The sequence below is a fragment of the Anopheles merus genome, chromosome 2R (assembly GCF_017562075.2).
Source record: "Anopheles merus strain MAF chromosome 2R, AmerM5.1, whole genome shotgun sequence".
Taxonomy (NCBI): Eukaryota; Metazoa; Arthropoda; class Insecta; order Diptera; family Culicidae; genus Anopheles; species Anopheles merus.
The window spans coordinates 41,180,442-41,202,049 of record NC_054082.1 but is presented as its reverse complement, the minus strand read 5'-3'; the positions used below and the strand labels follow the sequence as shown (position 1 = coordinate 41,202,049).

The 21,608-nt window shown below is 49.1% G+C and overlaps 2 protein-coding genes across 2 annotated transcripts in view; both read right to left on the bottom strand.

Annotated features, from left to right (window-relative positions):
* Positions 1–1,174: 1,174 nt before the first annotated feature.
* On the bottom strand, positions 1,175–5,549 carry LOC121589480 (cilia- and flagella-associated protein 58-like). The gene is made up of 7 exons (XM_041908424.1): positions 4,397–5,549; positions 3,982–4,331; positions 3,276–3,902; positions 3,074–3,201; positions 2,433–3,010; positions 1,647–2,363; positions 1,175–1,552 (listed from the first exon to the last, which is right to left on the bottom strand). Exons 1-7 carry the CDS (start codon positions 4,517–4,519, stop codon positions 1,382–1,384), a joined length of 2,694 nt encoding a protein of 897 aa, XP_041764358.1. The 5' UTR covers positions 4,520–5,549; the 3' UTR covers positions 1,175–1,381.
* A 411-nt stretch (positions 5,550–5,960) lies between these two features.
* Positions 5,961–21,608, bottom strand: part of LOC121589479 (lateral signaling target protein 2 homolog) — a 20,470-nt gene continuing 4,822 nt past the window's right edge. The window contains exons 2-4 of the mRNA XM_041908423.1: positions 10,533–10,673; positions 8,125–10,451; positions 5,961–8,051 (exon numbers count right to left, since the gene is read on the bottom strand). Of these exons, the coding sequence (XP_041764357.1) occupies positions 7,118–8,051; positions 8,125–10,451; positions 10,533–10,673 (3,402 nt within the window). The 3' untranslated portion in view covers positions 5,961–7,117. The remainder of the gene's footprint in view (positions 8,052–8,124; positions 10,452–10,532; positions 10,674–21,608) is intronic.

The following is a 21,608-nucleotide window of genomic DNA, read 5'->3' as shown; positions in this document are numbered from 1 at the left end:
ATTGCCTTCGAATGCCAGTACACAACAGCCACAGCACAGTTTAGTTTTACGTTTCGGTTGCGCCCTGGTTCCGCCCGTAGCAGATTTTTCACAGGTTTCTTCTTGTTGCCCCCACTATCGGATTCTAAAGCATCGTCGCGCACACAGTCACCGTTGCAAGGACACACTCACAAGGGTCAACAGCGTGAAAGGAGGCCGGAAGGTGGGTGGGCCGGCAACACTCACAAACACACCCAAGGGAGAGAGATACAGCGACACAGCAATTGACGCACAGTCAAGGCTATTTATTGCAAATGGCTTTCGAAGCGATGCAACTGACCCCCTCCCACCCCCCCCCCCCTACCCTCCCGTTGTCATTATTGCGTTTGATAATGAAAAATATGACGAATGGCATCGCGGGCCTCCCCGCTGTGGAGAAAAGACCTTCACGCGAGCACGCGGGGCAATGGACGTCGGTTGGGTTTTCCAAGGCGCGGTTTAACTATCGGTGTACACCGCACGTTGACTGCTACGTTCTTGACCGCAGGGTGGATAAATGGCGAAACCTGTTTATTAAGAGTTGACCCCACGTAACCGTGCTTCCTTAGTTTCAGCGAGGTAGTTGGAGAAGATGTGTACCTACACACACCGGTCATCGAGCCGGAATTTCGAATTGTCCTCGGAACCTTCTCTTTGCATGCAATATTTAAATTTAATTGTAATGCGTTGATGCTAATAGTCTATAAATACACTTCAACTAATTTCTTCAATTTGTTTGTGAAATGTTTTAGATTGGTTCCACCACAAATCAAACCATTGGCAGCGTTACATGATCGCGCGTACGCCGAAACAACCTGTTGAATGAAGTGGTTACGTCGTTTGCCATTTAATCGCCGCCGAGCGATAAAGGGAGGCCCTCCTATGCTATTGATTTTGCATCTTGCATCACATGCCGCCCTCACGCCCGCCAGTGCTTATCATAGCGCAAGCACAGCAAGACCGGTCAGATACTAATTACCGGAAGTGTGTATGTGTGTGCGGTGTGTTTGTACTAACCTTTCATCATCCACGTGCACCGTGGCACGACCCGAAGATGCAGTGTTCCGCGTAGACAGCAACGAATGACAGCAGGATCATCAGAACGCAGGTCGATTCGGAGTTCGGATTTCGAGTTGGCGCAGCTGTGGTGCGATCGTGTGGTACAAATATTTATTTTTCACACCGCGTATTGCCTCCCAGTAGTGTGGAGGGTTTGTAAACGAGCAACACAAGATTGCGAATACCGAGGGAAGGGACGAAAACGAGTTATCGATACGGTCAATATTGGCTCGGTAGAGCGCAAGCCAGCGCACAGCGTCTTACGAAAGAGCTTTGCACCGTGCACAAATGCGCTTGTTTGCGGTTAACAGATTGCTTTAAAGCCCGACCCGAGCGTACGATAGCTGGCACTGTGCGCACTCTGGCTGGTCGTACGGATCACGATGATGTCGCTGGTTGCGTTGTGCCCCGCCAGTGCGGGCCCGTCCGCCCGATGGCCCCGGATGTTCTCGACCAGTTTAATTTTCTCGCGTTTCTACAATCAGAGCGAAAAGGGAAAGAATTATTATTGCCATCATAAATTGTGCACCATCGTGGACTCTGCAACAGCTCCACCGCAGCAGACGTACCTCTTTCACCAGCTCCTTCTTCGTCTCGAGCAGCGCTTGCTTCAGCTGCTCCAGCGTGCAGTCCTTCGATTTGGAGTCCAGCTCCTTGATGCGGATTTCCGCCGCCAGTGCCTTCAGCTTCTTGGTGCGGGCTGTCAGCGCGCGCTGGGTGGCGGACAGCCGCTCCTTCACCTTGTGGCTGGGCAGCTTCTCCACCACCTCCTTCAGTGCATCGTACATTTTGCCCGACTGCTGGAGCGTTTTCTCCTGCTCCGACACGGTCACCGATTGGTAGAGGACGCGCCGCTGCAACGTCTGCACCTTCACGATCAGGTCCATCTTTTCCGGATCCTTGCCGCTCAGCTTGCGCCACCGGTGCACATTCATCGGGGTCAGCATTTCGTCCTCGAGCGCCCGGGCCTTGACGCGCTCCTGGTTCAGCACGCGGTTCAGCTGCAGCACCTCCTGCCGCATGTCGGCCGTGTTGGCCAGCCCGCGGGTCAGCAGGTTGCGCTGCGACCGCAGATTGCTGATCTCGATCTTGAGCAGCCGGATGTCGTCCAGCCGGTCGCGGTACTGGTTTTCGCCACGATCCAGCGCCATATTCAGCATGTTAAGCTTCTCCGTCAGGTTGTTGATTTCTTCCACGCGCTGCGTCAGCTGCACCTTCACCAGGTCCTTCTCGTTGATCGCACCCTCGAGCTGCTTCTTCAACCGCGTCATGGTGGTGGCATCATCCTAGGGAAAGGGAAAGGAGTAGAGAAAGAGAGAGAAAGGAAAAACCTATCCACTCTGTTTCCTGCTTACCGACAGCGTCTTATTCAAGCGCGCATTTTCGTTCATCTTTTCCTTCAGCTCCGAGGCGGAGTGCTCTAGCTCGGTGTTCATGTTCTCCACGACCGTTTTCAGCGTCTGCTTCTCCTTCTCCACCCGGTCGATCGTTTTGTTCGCCTTGAACAGCTCCGCCACCTTGGCGGCGTTCTCCTCCTTCAGCTGGTCCACGCTGCGGATCGCGTTCTTCAGCCGGTCCTTCAGCCCCTCTGACTCCTTGCTGCAGGTCGTCAGGTCGCGCTCGAAAATGTTCCGCTCGCCGCGTGTAATTTCCAGCAAATTTTGACTCTGGAACAGCCTCGACTCGCTTTCCTTCAGCTTTTCGCGCAGCTCGGCGATGAGGTTCTGCCTGTACAGCAGGTCCTCGTTCAGCTGCTCGATCCGATCGGACAGGTTTTGCACCTCCTCTGCGTTGCGGTCCCGATCCTTCTCGATCTTCAGCAGGAGCGTTTGCTGCTTCTGCGCGGCAGCCTGGTGCGCTTTGATTTCGTTTTCCAACGTTTTCTGCTGCTTTTCCAGCAGCGTATTTTGCTCGGTGTGGTGCGTCAGCGATTCTGAAATAATCGAAAGTCTTGATTATTGTGAACAGGAAAGGGTACCACAACTCAGCTACTAACGGGTTGTCTTAGTCAGCTCCTTGCGGACGAGATCCCTTTCGCGCAGTACTGCGTCGACCTGCTTTCTGGCCGCGTCGTACGACTTCTTGGAAGCGTCTCGCTCCTTCTCAAACGTCACGATCGTGTTCCTGCAATCAATAACAATACCCGGAGGTGAGTGTCGTGCAAGCAGGCTGCTCCTGCATGCACCTTCGCCACCTACTTCAGCTTGGCCACCTCTTGTTCCAGCGCGCTCTTAGCTGCCTCGATCGACTGCATGGCCTTCTGCAGCAGGTCGCGAGTTTTCACCAGCTTCGCATTTTCCAGGCGAAACTTTTTGTTCTCGTCCTCCTTCAGCTTGAGAATGTTCACCTTGGTGTTGAACTCATTCGTCACCTTGTCCTTCAGCTGCACCATGTTCTCGTAGTCGCCCACCGTCTTGGCCAGCTTCACCTGCAGCAGGTTCTTGTTCGTCTCGATGCGCTCCATGTTGGTGCGCAGGGCGGCCATCTGCATCGTCTGCTTCATGGTGGTTTTGTAGTTGCTGTCCGCCAGCTCCTTGAAGTGCTTCGCCTCCTCCGTCTTGGTCGCCAGCTCCGCCAGCACCTCGGTGTGCTGCGTCTGCAGGCTCTCCAGCTGGCGCTTGTCGCGGAACGCTTCGTTCGACGTCTCGTCCAGCACCTTGTACAGCTCCTTCACCTTCGCCTCCGAGTCGAGACACTTCTGCTCCAGCTCCTCCATGTACAGGCGCTGTGTGTGCAGCCGGCGGTTCAGCTCCTCGACCTCCACGAACAGCCGGTCCCGTTCGCGCATGATGCCTTCCTTGTGCTTGTTCATCGTTGAGCCGACGCTGCAAGAACACACACACACACACAGACCGATTAGAACATATTGCCTTTTCACCGCCCCCCCCGTGTCACGTGTCCTACTCATCGTCCCGATCGCCGTAGCGGTCACTTTCGGCGTGCAGTTTTTCCAGCTTTTCTCGCATCTGATTCATCGCCTCCTGCACGTTCTGCTCGCGCGTTTGGGCCGCGTCGGCCCGCTTCCAGGCGTCCTGAATTTCCGACTTGAGCGTCTGTATCGTATCTTGGTCGCGCTGGGACAGTTGCATCGCCTGTGCCACCCGTCCCGAGGCAGCCGACACTTCGTCCTGCATCTTGGCGATCCGGTCCTGCTCTTCGATGAGCTGCTGACGCAAATTTTGACCCGTAATGAGCAGTTTTTGAAAGTCTTCCGCCAGCCCATACTGCCCGTTGCCCTGTAGGTCCTTCACGGTCTGCAATGGAAACAATGGAAATGATTATGAGAGACCGAAAGCTGATGAAAAATGGCAAAACCTACCAGATTGGCTTTCGAGCACAGCTCCTCGAAAAACTCGTCCGTAATTTCTTTCGGCACCAGATCGTCCTCGAAGGTAGACTCCGGTGCCTGCGAATCTTCGCCACTTTCCTCTATTTGGTCCATATTGTAGTATTCCTAGTTTTTCTTTCGCTTCTGCCTTTTGTGCAAGGTGCTATTTGCTTTAAATCCCACCGTCCGTACCTGGGGCTGGTGCAAATTAGGACCAAAATTTTCCGCTTCTGTTTTTCACCACCAAATAACTACCGCTCCCTTGTTACCCGGTACCATGGAAACTCGACTGTGTGACTCAGAAGCGCCTGGGTGCAACGCTGCAATGAGGTCACGCTGGCTTCTAACCCCCATGCGTAAGTGTGCCAAACGCTGGGCGGCACAAATAGCTACAGGTGGTAGAGACACGACTGGCGCCTCCGTGTAGCATGCACTCGCAAACCGAACTGACAGACAGACAGACGGAGCGCTGAACGGTGCAAGTGGTTGCTAGGATGGTGTTTTTTGTGTGAAACGAAACGACCAACAACGAACCATGTGATATAGAGCTCGACCATTTAAATCCACTCCGCCTGAATATGTTGTACAATAATACCTTTGTTTTTGCGTTATCAAACTTTACCGTTTATGTTTCCTTCTTTGTTTTACGTATTGAGTTGCGAACCTTTCCTGGTTTTGCTTAAGTTTCTTTTCATTTCATTCACGATGCAGCAACACACGCACCCATCCACAGTGTTCTCTCCCCGGACGCACTAGTATGTGTTACTTGCGTGTATTTTCTTCTTCTTCTGTGGTTGCTCCAACCCGTAAGAACATTCCCGTTTCATGTTTTTTTCTCATTTATTTTATTTTTGCAATTGTTTGCTTTTATGGTATCAATTTTAAAAATATATAAAGATATCACTCAAACGAAGGGGATGCGTTCTTTCCAATTTACACAGTTCGGTCCTACAGCAACAACGACTCTCCTCCCTCTGCATGCACCTCCCTCTCCTCGTTCATCTTCACATTGCCTTTTTTCGCTTTATCGTGTGTGTACAACATCTCATACTTAATAATTTGTTTTGCTTCTTTCTGGAAACTTTTAAAGCAATAGAAAGAACTTGCCTGTTCGTACTGTTCAGTAGGTTTCGGTGAAAGGGTATGCTTCTCGTTTGCTAGCGCGCGTACGCTACACTTCGGACTGATTTTTTCTTCTTCTTCTTGTTTTTTTGGCGAGAATTTTCCACACTTTTTGGGGGGCGCGCTCGCGCTTACGTTTTGCTAGCGTGAATATCATTACTAGAGCTTTTTGTATATCTTGGGAACACTAGCGGGAGGAGGAGGAAGAGGGGGAAAGGCGGAAAGAAAAGTAAATCGAAAATTTTGCTATTCAAATATAACGATAAAACAAGATAAAAAAACATACACACACACTCACACGAACACACATATGAACCTAATTATCATCACTTGCACGCGGAGTGACGAGACCAGGCGGTGGAGTTAACACGTACGATGTGGGTTGGTGATACTAGAACGCAAATTAGACTAAATATGACTAAAGTTATTTCTCTCTCTCTCTCTCTCTCTCTCTCTCTCTCTCTCTCTCTCTCTCTCTCTCTTTCGTTCTCTCTTAGCATCAAATCCACGCCACAACCGAAAATGCGAAAACTGGCATTGATTCAATCGTGCATACAAAATCATACGTAATGGGTATAACAAACAAAGTCTTCCGTTTTTTTTTTGCTTCTACGTGTTGGCTTGCCGGAAAACCGTGCCAACAAAACCGGCCGGTTGCAGCAATATCTCAGCCTTTCCTTGAGTAGGGAGTGGTGGTTCGCAAACTTGCCAGCTGGGAGGGAATGTGTTGGAGCTGAATATTGATAGAGCAAATGTTAATAGTTTATTCGTTGGGGTTTTTTGTTTTGGTTTTTGGATTTAAATGGAATACGCGTAACGTGAAACGATAGCCGCAACACCCTGCACACTCAATGAGCGATAAGGATTATTTTTTGTTTTTCTTTTTTTTTTTTTGATTGGCTTGCCTTTAAACTATTTCGAACGGCTTCCTCCCCTGTTGCGCTATCGGGGACGTTCCTCTCTCTCTCTCTCTTTCTTGGTGTTATGAATTGGTCAAATTGTGTGATTTTTTGCTGTTTTTTTTCGTATAAACATTTACGAGAACATATATTATTTTGCGTCGAATCAAATGATAAACAAGTGTAGAATTACTCGTAAGATGTAAATCGCGCACGTTTCGTTGTGCTTGGTGAAGAACGCAGGGGTTCTAATCAACGCCATCCACACAAACAAACAGAACAAAGGGAAAAGATGTAAAATAAACAAAGCACAAATCGCTCACAAGGTGCGTGTACTGTACATGGTCAAATGATGAAAGTATATCACAAATGGTTTGAGTAAACAAAATCAAAATAACTGCATCAAAATATCTGAAACATAAACGTATAGCTTCCGCTCGTCAAAAGTACGCAGTGTCAAGCTGGTGAAACAAACAAACCCCCCCCCAAAAATCATGTGGGAAACAACAAAAACCAAATCAGCAGAAGCAACAGCCTAAAAGAAAGCCTCAGCCAACCCGACACTCCTAACGGGCCCCGGGGCCAGCGCCAAACAAAGCGCACAGCACTCGGCGGAAAGGAGTTTCTGCTATAGCTGGGCGGCATTCTCATCCAAACCCGCCACTGCTGTTCGTCACTCCACCGAGCGCTATTACACTCCCACCTCGTGGATGTAGCAATCCCGGCACACGCGAACCGCCTTGGTCAAACCATATTTTGGCAGCGGTTTGGACAGGTTCGAGCACACGCCGCAAAACACGCCGCCACAGTTGCGGCAATGGTGCCTTCTGCGGAACGGTGTAAAAGCCGACGCGCAGGCCATGCACCGCGGCGCATCACAGTCCGGAATCCATCTCGGCGGCTCCTCCGGCATCCGTCGCTGCTGCTCGTGCGGCGTGTGATGGGCAGAGCTGTGATGATTACCACCACCACCACCAGTATTGCTGTTGACGGGACTGCTCGGGCTGCTGCGGCTGCGGCCATAGTCGTTTTTGGACCCGCTGGCACTGTGCCTTCGGGTACCGCCGCCGCCGCCACCGCCGGCCGACGCTTTCCCGCCCTCGACCACGATGCACGCCTCGCTCAGACTCACGCTTCGCTCCTGCGCCGTCCGGCTGCCCCCAACCATACCCCCTCCACCTGCTCCGCCCGCACCGACGGGCGAGGAGGCCACTACCGACACGGACACGTTCACCGTCACGTTCCGGCTCTCGACGCTGGCCGTGCGGCGCACCGGGGACGAATCGCCCGACGAACCGAACACCGAATCCTGCTCGGGGTTCGCTTCCTCGGCCGAGTAGATGCTTTGGCTGGAGCCGCCGCTATGGTTCTGCTGGTCGGCCGTGATGACGTCCTGCTCGCTGGCCCGGAACTCGAACAGATCGGACGGGTGGTTGTGCTGGCTGTCCTTCGACTCTTCCTCGCTGCCGCTCGGCTCCGGCGGATCGTCCGGCTCGGGCGGGGACGAGTTCATGATGAACACGCTTCGCAGCATCTTCCTCAGATCGGCGGCAAAGTTCGTCTGCAGCTGATCGGCCACGCCGGCAATGCACACGAACAGGCGGTGCAGCAGGTTTTCCGTTGATCTGTAAAGGGGAAGAAGGTTGTGGCGTTAAAACACAATTGGCACGATTAGGAGAAGGTAAGGCTGAAGCGTACTTGAATTTATTTCGTCCAGCCGCCCGGATGGCGAGCGCCACCTCCTGCGCATCACTGCATTCGCTCTGCGTCGGTGATGTATCACAGCTGGAGGATGAATCGCGCTGCTGCTGCTGGTGCTGCTGCTGCTGCATTCGACTGTGGTGGCGGGTGCTTCCGTTCGATGTGCTGTTGTTGCTGGTAGTAATAGTGCTGACGACCGAGCTGGTACCCTCGGCCGATTCGGCGTAGGAATGATGATGATGGTGGTGATGGTGGTGGTGGTGCTGATGAGATTGCGACTTATTACGGTAGGCCGCCGACGACGAGCTCGATGATGTCGATGGCCGCGGTCGATGGTGGCTCGATTTGCGATGATTTCTCGCCGCCTTGCATCTGAGCTGGCTGCGAAACGCTTCCTTCGGCGCGCCACCGATCTTTCTGTTAAACGTGAGCTCTGAATCGTTCTGCTCCTCAACCTCCCCAATCACGTCGTCCTCCTCTTCGTCCTCTTCGTCGTCATCGTCCGCATCCACATCGTCGGGTTCGTCGTCCACGTCCGCTTCCTCGTAGTCACTGGACGATTCACTGATTTCGGCATGCTTGTGCACGGTGCTGCTGCCGCTTCTCGATCGATCGCGCACGGGCAGCTGCTTGCTGGCGCTACCGTCCTGTGGCGCACCGTTTGCGTTCGACTGCCCAGCCGCCACTACTGTCCGCTCGGTCTCCAGTTCCGGCGACATGTCCGTGCTGTGATTTGCCGTACCGTGGCCGGAGTCGGAATCTATCAACTGCTGTTGCTGATGCTGCTGCTGCTGCTGCTGGCCACCGGGACCCGCAGCACTCGCTGCCAGGATGCTATCAATGTTGGCCTGCGTCATCGCCGGGGGGGAAGACGCCGTTTCGGCCCCGAGCAGCCGCAGTTCGTCGTCCGTCGCAATGAAACTGTCCGTCAGCGGTGCCTCGTTCGTCTGCAGCAAGTTGCCAAAGTTGGTGTTTGGTATCAGGTAGCCCGAAGCACAGTCTGTCGTCACGAGCCCGTCCTTCAGCATCGCGTCATCGTCAACTTCGTCCTCCTCGTCCTCTTCCTCCTCCTCCACGTCCTCATCCACGTCCTCCTCTTCGATCTCTTTCCGCAGGTGATTGTTATTGTCCTCCTCCACCACGGGCACTCGGTCGTCCCCGGCATAACTAGCCTCCGGTCCGAACGATTGGCTGGAATGTCGCGGCGCCCCTCTCTGTCGCAAATGCGCCTGGTTGTGACGTTGTTTCGGCCTGCTAGTGCTGCTGCTACTGCAGCCTCCTCTGCCACTGCCGAAACCGCTGCTACCGGTTGCACCCGTGCTCACGCCATAACCTTGACTAACTATGTGCAAACGTCCATCAGCCCCGCTGGTAGCATCGGTACACCCTGTCGCACCCGGCCCGTCACCGACGACATTTGGCGCGTTCGTCGTCGTGACCGTTGTTACGATGACCACATGCTCTTGGCTTTCACCGACCGGCTCCAGTGCGTCAAACTCTTTCACATTAGCAGAGGCCGTACCGCCACTACCACTGCCACCATCACCACCGCTTCTTCCCTTTTCATCACAGATCAATTGTTCGCTCGCACTAATCTCCTCGTTCGTGCAGAGCAGCTTCTCCAGCTGGTACAGCTCCTGCTTCGTCAGCGCGTGCAGCAGGTCGCGCATCTTTATCAGCAGCTTCCGGAACGGGCGAAACATCTCCGAAATGTTGTCCGCCGGCTGGTCCATGTTGAGCGGACCTTCGCGAAAAATCACCAGCCCCGCGATGATGGCCAGCCGCGGTATCGAAAACATCAGCGCCGGATCGTACGAATCCACCTGCTCCTGCTCGAGCAGCCCGGTCTTGAGCGCCCGCTGCAGCGTCTCGGAGAACAGCACACAGATCAGCTCCTGCATTTCGTACTCCTGCTTCGTCTTCACCTGCACCATCGCGCTGACGTACACCAGCTCGAACTCGGCAAACAGCCGGTCGAATATCTTCAAGCTTTCGTACAGCTGCTCGGTGGCCGCATCGTTAATGTCCAGCCGCAGGGTCGGGCTGTTCGGGGTGTTGTTGCGAAGGCACTGCTCCCGTAGCCGGTTCCGCACGATCTCCAGACTCTTGGTGACCGCTTTTGCGAGCGGGCGCATCTTTGCCGACTCGGCCTCGCGGTTCAATATCGACGAGCCGGCTGCCAGACACTCCGCCCCGAACCACAGCTGCCCGGCCAGGCTTTCCTGCAGCACCTCCTCCGGGAACTTCACGCGAAAGGCACGTTGGGCCCGATCGTCACCGAGCAGCTCGTCCATGATTTGGTTGGTGATTGCGAGGACGCGGTCCTATGTTGGCGGTGCGGGAAAAGGTAACATTACTTTACTGCTTGCTAGTGGCTGTGAGGGGGAGGATTCATGTTTCCTTACCTGACCCTGGCGCAGTCGGCTCACTAGTCGCGTGCAGCGCACGGGCTCCGCCCGTCCATCGAAACTGTCCAGCTCGCTGGCAATCGCTGTCAGTGCACGATCGGCGTGGTAAAATCGTGCCAGCAGCGATTTGTCGTCAGCCTAGGGGAAAAGATAGAAAAGCGATACATTGTTTGCATTAGAAATTGTTGTTCATAATTACAAAGACAGGGGTTTGAAATAATTTTGGAAAATTCAAAGATCAATTATATCTTTATTTCAATTACAGAGATTTTCATTTAATTAGCCAATTGTAATTAAATAAATACAGCTCAACAAATCCCTTGGAAAAGTCCCCTTGTCTGCTGTCCAGAATCGACATTGTTTATATTTGCAAACAAAACCAGAAACCGTTTACCTATTTGCAGTGCACTTTACTACACTTTTACATAACCTCCTGCCAGCCTGCGTTCGAAAAATCTTCCACCACCGGTACTGGTGTGTGTGTGTGTGTGTGTGTGAACGATGCACATAACGCTCTTGTATCGCTATCGTACCGCGAAACTACCCGCACGCAGCGCAACAGCAGAGCACTATGATGCGTTATTCCTGCGCGGAAGGTACACGCGATTACGATCGTGGTTACCATTCGTGCGCGCACTCCACCACCTACAATGCGCAATTGAACGGCGAAGGACCGTGGTGGTGCAAACCGAAACCGGTACATTCGGCAACCCCGCCCCCCCTGCCAGGCATTGTTACGCGCCAGAGGTTGAGCACATGCCTGTCCCGAGCCAAAAACTCTGTACCGGATTGTGTATGGCCAATTGAGTTCATACGCATACCGGGAGGGAACGAAACGACAACGGACAGCAGGGCGGCGGTGGCTGTTGGTAAGCCGGTCTTAAAGCCCGTTAGTAAACAAACGGTGTTTTACGCCCTGCCAGAAATAATAATCAACGATCAGCGACGAGCAGCGGGCGCCGTTACGTTGCCGTTTTGCACACCGTATTTGACCATTCCCGCGGCCAACGCGGTTAAGATGGAGGTGGGAGAGAGCAAGTCTGTTTCTACGCAATTTCGCCTCCATTGCACGCGCTAAGTTCACTTCCTTCCGCGTCATTCCTGGACTCTGGGGCATGTAATTCGGCCGCTTACGACGAATAGCGCGTGCAGTTTCGTACCTTGCGCAACAGCAAAAAGAAAAGGATCGTTTATTATTCCACCGGTGCAAAAAAGTGATGGACAGAGGATTATCTAAATTTAATAAAAATAAAAAAAAAACCACTAAACCTGGTATTTTCTAGTGCGAATTGGAAAGTAGGTCAAACGCAGCAAAGATGTATCATCGCAGAGACCACTAATTGTACGTCCAACGGCTACTTCCGGTTTTCGTGCTGCCGTGCGACAACAAAAGCAGCATCCAAGGTGGATGAAACACGATTGTCGGTAGGAGACATTTGCGATAAGCAAAAGGGAAATGTGAGAAGACGGCAGCGCCGTGCTTTCTCTAGGGTAGCGCCGTTGCCACTGGTTTTGCTCACTCGTTTGCTCACTGTCCCGTTCAACGATAATGAGCAGGTCGTTCTCCTGTCGCTGGGACAAGGCGGAAGACGGTAATGCACCGTGTGCTTTGTACATTGTCACAAGCATTTTGCCACTCGTGCAGTTCGTCGTTTCCATTATTTGCTGATACGTGTGCATTGTTCCCACAACGCTCTATTGTATTGGCAGAATATTGAAGGCGGTTAAAAAGATCATGAACCACCCGTCCATGCCATGGTACTAAAATGTAACAATTGGGTTATAAAATATCTGAATAAATGCTATAAATTTTCAAAAATGGGAATACAAACTGTCGGCACAAAAAAATGTATCACATTTATAAAGACAAAAAGTGATAACACGTGCAAAATTATAAAACCCACACGTTACACGTTTCGTTTCGAGTGGTTTAATAACAACATAAAAACACGTTCCAACCGCTCTAATTCATCCTCTCTCATTTTCTTACACGTGATGTTACTCTCACATCAGGCACTATTGCCGTTTTGCCGTTTTAATGAAACATGCACATGCTGAAATGAAAATGTCGCTTTATCAAACGAAAAGTTTCTTCTTCCCGTACTGTGTGCGCATCGTTGCACTGCAGGCAAACGGGAACAACGGGTGATAGTGTCATGATGATAGAGACAATAGACTCATCACGACGAGCAGTGACTCATTCCAAAATCTGGAACACATCGTCGTTCGGCAATCAGTGCTCGGTTATCAGTAGTGAGGTGCTCTCTGGAGCGCACCAAGGACTCCGATCCGACTCCGACTATTGTTAGTTCAATTCCGACTGCCGAAAACTGAGAACTACTAGTATCGTCTGGATTCGGAGTCGTCCAGAGCCATAGTCGTCCGGTTGAAAGTCGTTCGGAGTCGCCCGAAGTTGTCCACAGTCATCCACAGTCGTCCACAGTTATCCGGAATCGTTCAGAGTCGATCAGCGTCGCGACCGGAATCGGTCGGAGGTAACTGGAGCCTTCCGATGCAATGTGCTTGTGATCAGGCATTTCATTTTGTTGGGTTTTTTGTCTTTCACTTTGCGCTGTCTTTCAGTTGTCTTTCACTTCGTATTCAGGCCTTTGTTTCGAAAGCCCACTCCGGTCGATCCTGAACGACTCCATTCGACTCCGACTCTGGGCGACTTCCGGACGACTCCGGACAACTCCGGGTGACTCCAGACGATTTCGGCTGACTCCGAACAACTCACAACGACTCCAGACGACTCTGAACGATTCTGGACGACTCCCAACGACGCCGGACGACTTCGACTCCGAGTGACTCCAGACGATTTCTGCCGGTTCCAGACGATTCTAGACGATTCCGGTTGACTCCGAACGACTCCGAGCGATTCCGGACGATTTCGGACGGCTCCAGACAATTCCCGGATAATGCTGGGCGGACCTACGTCACCTCCAGATGTTTGCCAATTTTACCCATCCTCCCATTACCCCAGTTATCAGACGCTTCGAACAAAAAAGCATCGCTTTCCCCACGCTTTTATACCGTTACCACACGAACACTCCACCTTACAACAGGTAATTTGAATTAAACATATATTTTTTTATTATCAGTGCCTAAGAGCATTTTAAGCTGCTGCATCGTACCACCCTTTCCCTTCAGCAAAGATCAACCAAACAGCTGAACGCATAATCGGTGACATTCACCACATGGAGCGAGCGCTCACCAGCAGCAATGGGTAAAGGTCTCACAAATCTCCCCGGGGTCGTCGTTGTCGCTATGGTGTGTGTGTGCGCTTTTCTCCCCGAGATTGCTTTTACTTTATTTCACATCGGCAAGAAAGCGATCAAAAAACAGCAACAGCGTTCAGCCCTTGCGAACCCGTTGCTCGAGGAAGTGGTGGGAAAACTTGTTTCCTTTACGCTAAACCCGTTGTTCGCTTCTATTTTTTTCCACGTGCAGGTTAGCAATAGGCGAAGAAAAAGGAACTGAACTGCAGCGAACGTGCCCCATGTACTACTAACAACAATAACAAAAAAAAGAGCTGAAAGAAGTTTCCACGCACACACAGCGTGGCCACTCTGGCTGTGTCCAATGCCAAAAGGCTTATGCTGTGGCTGGGAGGATGATGTGTGTGTGTGGTTGTGGATTTACTTTCACCTTTACCTCGCCTCGTGAGGAGGTTTTTGTTTTTTTATGCCTACTCCAATGTCGGACAAACTTTCAATGGATTATGATGATGATGATGATGATGATGACGGTGATGTTGTTGCTGATGGAGCTACGATCGCTATGGATCGTTTTGTACGGAAGCCATCTTATCTGTACGATACGTCAAGTTCAGCACACAAAAAGTTTGTAAAATATATTTCAAATTACGAAAACGTTATCAATTTGAAACTTATTAAAAAACTGCAATAATGTAGCAAATTGGTAGCTCACTCGCATGATCGCTTCGATCCATTATAACTTGCTGCATATGATTTACGGAAATACTGCAATTTTTCCACCTCATTTGCAAACTCGTAACGGATCACGTTTTACAATTTCGATCGATTTTGCCTGAAAATCCACACCGTCATCATCATTATCTCGCAACGGAATGGAAATTATTATGCATGCAAAAAAAAAATCACCCACACACACAAATCCATTCCCCTTGTTGCACTGGGATTTACGCGATAAGACAATGGGGAATGAATGTCAACAAGTGACTCAACGATGAACTAATTGAATTGCATGGGACACCACCGGCACGTGGAAAAACACGCTAAACATTTTAATAACAAAGTTTGAGCAACGTTTGACCACGTGTAAGTATATAATAAAAATGTGTTTTAAAGTTTTCTCCACACAAATTATAGCATTATGAACTTTTTGATCAGTAAAATATTTACCACAACCCGGTAAAACATATTAAAACTCGTGAAGGAAAGAAGCGAAAGCGTAAGTAAGTGTCGCCGGTGAGAACAACCACTTTCCATTACTTTCGATTATTAGCATTAACATCACAATGGGGAAGAAAGACATCACACACACATCACATCACAACGGTGTACGCGTACACTCGGTTGCGAGCTGATCTTTGACTATGTTGCGTCCAAGCATGTAGTACCAGTCTGTGTATAGCTCAACGTGACGGTTGCTAATAAAATTGTCCTACAACATTGTTTATGGTTATATGCACCAGTAAAAGCAACTGCGATAGTGTTTATCAACACCGTAAGGGCAATGTTACAAAATGCAACACTTGATGCAAAACAAACAGACACATTAAAACAAAGAATCAAACTAATGGTGACCCATAGTGTAAAGCAGGGTGAGGTATAATGGACACCAGAAGTAGTAGTTAACGGTGTTAGGTTTCTCAAGCAAAATTTTAAAGTCCAACATCATTTATTTTCCTTTCGTCTAGAAAATTACACGAACTTGTTGCCGTTTTCAATCATCTGCACAATGCGATTGGTTCTATAATAAAATAAAGCTTATATAAAGCAAGCTTTATAATAAAGCAAACGATCTGCATATTTTTCGAAAATTTGTTGTGCGGGCTAATCATGTAAATTAAACCAAGAATGGAACAATACAAAGACTAAAATCAAATAATTAAAGTTTTATCGTGACTCATATTAGTCTAAAGCCCCTCTTTACAACTAAACGTCAATCAAATATCTATAATTACGTCTTGAGTAGTGTGTTTTATGGATATCTCAAACACAACGCCTGGGTGCGCCTGCTCGATCATCGAGATGTTAGGAAATTCAAAAAGTTGAATGAAGAGATGCCACTATTTCTTGCAGAAACGTCAAATAGTATCTACTGAAAAACACCAGGCTCTATTCTGAACGCTGGATCGACAACGAATCGAGCTGACATGGAGATCTCGACAGGAGCTCAACTTTGGAATTTCAAAAACAATCAATGATTGGAGGAATCGACATCATTGGTTGTGATGGTTGAGCACTGCTGCTTTGCTTAGGTTCCATGAAACTGTATCTGAGGTATGAATCTGAAGTTTACGAAGCAATGCTACATTTTTGAGATCGATTTTTGCGCATTAAATAACAACATCACAACTGCATGACTATTTTGCATAAATTTTGCACAAAAGTCAAACGTGGCTATTGCTTTTGGTACTTTCTCCTCAATGGCGTAACGACCTCAGCGGTCTTGTCGGTCTATACAGATTATCCAAATTTACAGGATTTTCCAAGTCAGTTTCGAATGTAAACATTGGTATTCACCGCATCGTTGATGTTTTTCAACAGCTGCCAAATGGCAACACATAACAGAAAACTGTCAAAATCGATCCAGCGCTTGAGCTTGAGACGTGTTGAAAATAATGCTGAAGAAATTAAAAATCATTGTGCTGGAAATGAAAGGTCAGATCGATGTGGAATAACATTTTGCGCGTGGCGAATAACTATGTTTACATTTCAAACTTAATTGGAAAACCCTGTAACGTACCACGCAGACAGATAGTCAGTCAGTCAGAACACACGACGTGGCTGTTGCTAAGGTTCTGTAGCTCTAGATGAGTTTTTCTACTTCTCGACTCGTTTTCGATTTCGCTCAGAATACGTCACCCAGTACGTTTACCACGAAACCGAATAGTTTGTTGTTGGCCTTGTCGATTTAACTTCTTCTTGAGGCGCAAATCGTTCTCTTATTTACCTAATTGCCGCAATGCTTCAACAAAGAATCCCATAAAAGCCTTCTAAACATCATTTCTCAAACGCAAATAAAAATTTAAAAAAAAAACTTACCATGGCCATATTGCCCCCGTTTTCCCCTGTGTACACAGTACCAAACCACATTTTCTTAAAAACCCCTCTGTTTCATCACAGACAAATGATTCACTTCTTCCAAACGATTACAAAAGGAATACAGCAAAAAAAAAAAAACTGACCACTGTCTTCACCGACACTTGATGGCCGTTCGGGGTCGGAAAATTCCACTTCCTGCTTCCTTAATGATGAGTCCACCTGGTCGCAGGCAGAGCGGTACGCTTACCGGTGAGTACGGTGTGAACACACCGTCACCACACACATGGCCATTACGACCACCGTCGGCTGGGGTGCCGCGGGCAAGTTCATTTCGTCGTACTGTGTTGGCCGTCGCGCGGTTGCCAAGGTCAATACGCAGGAACTCGTTAGCGGCTACCGTCCGTGAAGGCGACACAATGGAAATTGATCGACGCAACACCCGAGCGCTAACGCGTCAACCCCCGTGGGCTCCCGTGGACCAAGAGTTTTGCCACAGGGAGGGAGTGCGCAAGGGGAGCAAGGGGGGTTAGTAGAGTAAAAGCTTTCAACGTGTTAGACGACAGCCGTTCCCGCTGAACGGTTCCAGGCACACATCTTCGCCGATAGTTGGCACTCAATTTCCACGTGCACCGTCGCGTGGTCTTCCTCGCATGACGTGCAAAACCCCCTCGTGTGGGGAATAGCGTAAACGGTAGACGGTCAAGAGCACGCACAACACAGCGGGGCCTAATCGTTGTGACATTTTTTGTTTTACGCTTCTAAAGAAAAGCAGCACTCGTTGTTGTTAAAAAGAGACGGCGAATGTCTTTAACTTTCACAGGTGGCTTTCGCAAGACGACAATTACGGTACACGCTCAATTAAATTGCACAGCAATCAAGCTACTCCGTCGCCGTGTGCTGTTGTACTCCAGAGCTACTCCATTATTTATAACCTGTATAGCAAAGTGTGTATTGATTTTACTATATCTTATTTATTACATTTTACATTTTCTTACTTCAACATTTATCATACATTTGCTGCAAAAGCTTTTGAATCTTCCCAATCACGCCTATGTTCAACCGCGACGACCTTGGAGGAAGGGCTAACACACATATCTTAACACCAACAACCCGAACCAACCTGGCGGTTCTGGCTGGCTAGGCACACGGACGGGCCTACAGCAACGAACTTATTGTGCTGGACCGGACAGACGCCTTGGGCCACTCACTTTTGGCGCAAAACTCATGCAACACCGCACTACTGGGCTGTATTATTGCACAACATATGGTAAAATAATTTAAACTCGTTCGGTGCTTCTGCTTCGGAGGATATTTCCAGAAGAAACCGAACCCGCACGCGCGCCGATGGCGTGCCAGTGGACAGTTCTTGTCGTGGCGGATTCGTTTGGGCTGTGTTTGGGTTTTATGAATATAGCCGGCAATGATGGTGGTGTGTAGCGATAAATATCTACTTAAATCCATCGAGCGAGCTCTTTGTTTCTTCAAGTTGTACAATCATTTGCTTGGGATGGTGCTACAGGAGAAAGACCTATTCGTTTGTTGTTGTTGATGTGCTCAAACTTCCTGAAGGAGATGAAGATGCTCACCAGCCACAAACATTGTTGATAAAGTAGAACAACAAACAGATTCTACAAAATTGAACTGGCACGACCGAGATAGGGGGCAACAAGACACACCGCGTACCGTCTTCCCAGTGTGTGCGCGACAGTTCGTCGTCTGTCCTTGAAACCGGAGATTATTATTTGTTTTAGTTGTATTGATGACTGTTACATTCATTTCTCAACTAAATTCTTTAAAATTAATAATCTTATTTTGAATCGACACTCAAGGACAGCACCACTTGCGGCCAACAATCTCCCAATTGGCAACCAGAATCTCGTGTGCGTCTGTAGTTCGTTCGGTTAACATTACATCCCTTCGGTTACAGCCCGAGGTTCGTCGCCATGCATGGATAAGCGCTCTCGACGGTTCGAACGCTCACCACAGACGACAGGTGGGCCCGCAGTAGTAGCAGCTCTTCTTATTGCGTCGCAGACAAAAGGCAACCCCGCAACGCTCTTCTGCCACATATGCTGCCCCAGTCGGCCCTGGCGGTCAGTCTGCGCATCGTTTGGCGTGCATAAATGCGTACGACCAGCCGGTGTGGCGCGATTGCGAAACAGTTGCAGAAAAGCCAGCTCCGTCGTTCAGGTTCGGTTTCACAGTTTGGCCGTTTTTCGCATTATCAATTATGGAACCCGTTTGGGGCCGTTCGGCCGTTCGTGTGCGAAGGCCTGAATAAGAAATATGGCCCCGGTCGGGGGGCGATGGTGTGTGGTATGGTGGCGACGTTACATCACCATCATATCATCGCACCCCACCTCGCTAATGCCGTCGTTTGTGTTTTCGTGCGTTATCTCTTCCTCAAAAAAAAAAAACACAAACAAACACACACAAACTTTCTCATTTTATTATTAATCTTGTGTCGTGTGTCGTTTTTTTCTGAACAATTGCAACAACTTACTCTAATGTGAGAAGGTTAATTTTGCTACATTTTGATATCGTTTAAGGTTTTAAAAAGCTGCTAATAAGGGCTTCTCTTTGACGGCCTTTACGAAGGTTGGTTTCAATCAATTCGACGTTACTTGTGCTTACAGGCGATCTTGAAGAGGCGAACCAGACCAGAAAAGGCCACACACGCACGCGTGCCCTCCTAAGCGTGTACACACACACACACATATGCGCAACACAACCGGCAACAGCAGCAGCAGTTGTTGTTGGGTGGCCTGCATTAAACCAGTTCGAAAAAGTGTTCGTACGTGTCTTGTTTTCGGTTGCGAAATAACAAACATACCTTTTCTCTCAAGATTGAAGCAATTTTCACACATGGATTGCATGGTGGAACATCGCTTTTTCGCCCCCCTCCCTGTAGTGTCCTCATTATTTGATGATCTTTGTTTGACTGTCACGGTCACCGAATTTGCGACCAATTGTGATCCTTTGCTACCGATTGTATTCTGCTACCAAAATGGAAACCATAAAAAGAAGGAAAGATTTGATGGTTGAAGTACGCTTGAGATAATGAAAGGATACGCTCTTCCAGGGTTGCACCACTTCTTGCTGCTTTCTTTATAGTTATTTTCTTGAGGGATACCGTTAGGGATAGTATTCAATTCGATATAAGATTTGAATTTTAAAGCCCGCGTGACAATCAATATTATTAAGAAAATAACAAATAAAGATAACCTCCTTTCAAATGATTGCTTTCTGCCGTTCTTAGTTTGTTGCAAGCTTCCTGTTGAACAAAGATTTTTTGAACGCCAACGGAATTTCCTCGGAAAGGAAAATGTATCAACGAAACGAAAACTTCCCAAGTGGTCCCGTGATTGCACTGACCTGCACCACACTTGGAATGGATTGCAGAGTTGAAGCAATTAGCGCAGTGCGCCGGTGCATGTGGCGGCAATCGAAATGCAATTGCTTTGTGAATGTGTGTCTATAGAGGGGGGGGGGGGGGGGATGTCTCGTCTAAGCCTCAATCAATTAGCAAGACTTGTCGGGTGGGGCCAGGGGAGCTTTGCAATTGGCAGTGGTTAAGCGCTGCCTTATCACGAATCTTCGCTCCCACAAATGTACTGACGCAGCACACAGTGGTAAGCGCACACGGCGACAGAAAATGATTACTATTGCGCATTATATGGAAGAGCAGCAATAACGGGAAGAAAACAGCTTATTAAAAAAAAGGATTTATATGCGAGTAATAAAAAGAGTAATCCAGGGCCGTGTGTTAGACCTTTACGCGAATCAGCAGGTCGGATTTGGTGAACCGTAAAATACACATCTCATGCTCGTAGAATTTGACATGCGAGCAAAAGACAAGAAGGGCAGAACTCAATTTCAACAACATTAGCGTAAACGTATGACCCTCGCATCGCGGCAAAGTCGTACACACGTACACGCGCGGTTCAGGAGCAAAGGGGCACGAGTTGAACAAGCTGATAAGGAGGTTTATTAAGAAGGAGCTTGCCAACTACGGCTTTATTGCGAGTATTGGGATCATTGAGACGCTTAACCACATTAGGGTTAGGGAGTTGACAATGCACAAAATTATGTAGGTTATCAAAATTCAAACAAGTGCCTGAGTAATTGGGTTGACTGGTGGCTGTTGAAATTAGCTTTGAGTCTCTGAGACGGAAGGTGATGAGAAGAAATAGTCATCTTTAAGAGAGCTTTGTATTATGGACGATCTATTTCAATACAACTGAAGTGACATTTTTCCTATTTGTTTGACCTACTTACAGGTGGGGCTGATCAAACAATGCATGTACCAAATTGACGAAGCATTATGTACTGTGTGCTATACCAACAATCGGTTCAAAATACAACGCGGGACTGTTCTCCTTGTTAGTATCGTTTGTATTATAAATCGGCGAAATGTTATAAAGAGAAATATTTTCACAATATCGTTTGTTGGCCTTCGCAGGCTATAAATATCAACAAGGCAAGGTTCCGTTATCGCACAACAACACAACACAGCATCGATAAGATAAAGTATCCCCTGTTGTGTGTTGTGCAGATGCAACTGCACTACTGGGGTGGGCTAGCCGGCACAACAACAACCACAATCCAGGGGGACGACAGACAACAACAAAATCCTTCGGTAAGGTTGATGTCAGCACGCACGAGCGGCACACAACACGGGCGGAGGGTGGACGGACCTTTGTGTGACGGTGGCCGATCGGTGCGGGTCGTTTCCTGGGGTCGCGGCAACACAATTTGCACTTTGCCAAGGTTCCTGCTGGTCGAGCGCGCGCGCGTGTAGCGGGATTTGCTGCTGCCG

Excerpts from the sequence above, each read along its gene's own strand:
- LOC121589480 (XM_041908424.1), bottom strand. The coding sequence starts at position 4,519 with ATGGACCAAATAGAGGAAAGTGGCGAAGATTCGCAGGCACCGGAGTCT. Across the intron at positions 3,903-3,981 it reads TACGGCGATCGGGACGATGA|CGTCGGCTCAACGATGAACA; the intron begins GTAGGACACGTG and ends GTGTTCTTGCAG. Across the intron at positions 1,553-1,646 it reads AGAAGGAGCTGGTGAAAGAG|AAACGCGAGAAAATTAAACT; the intron begins GTACGTCTGCTG and ends CTCTGATTGTAG.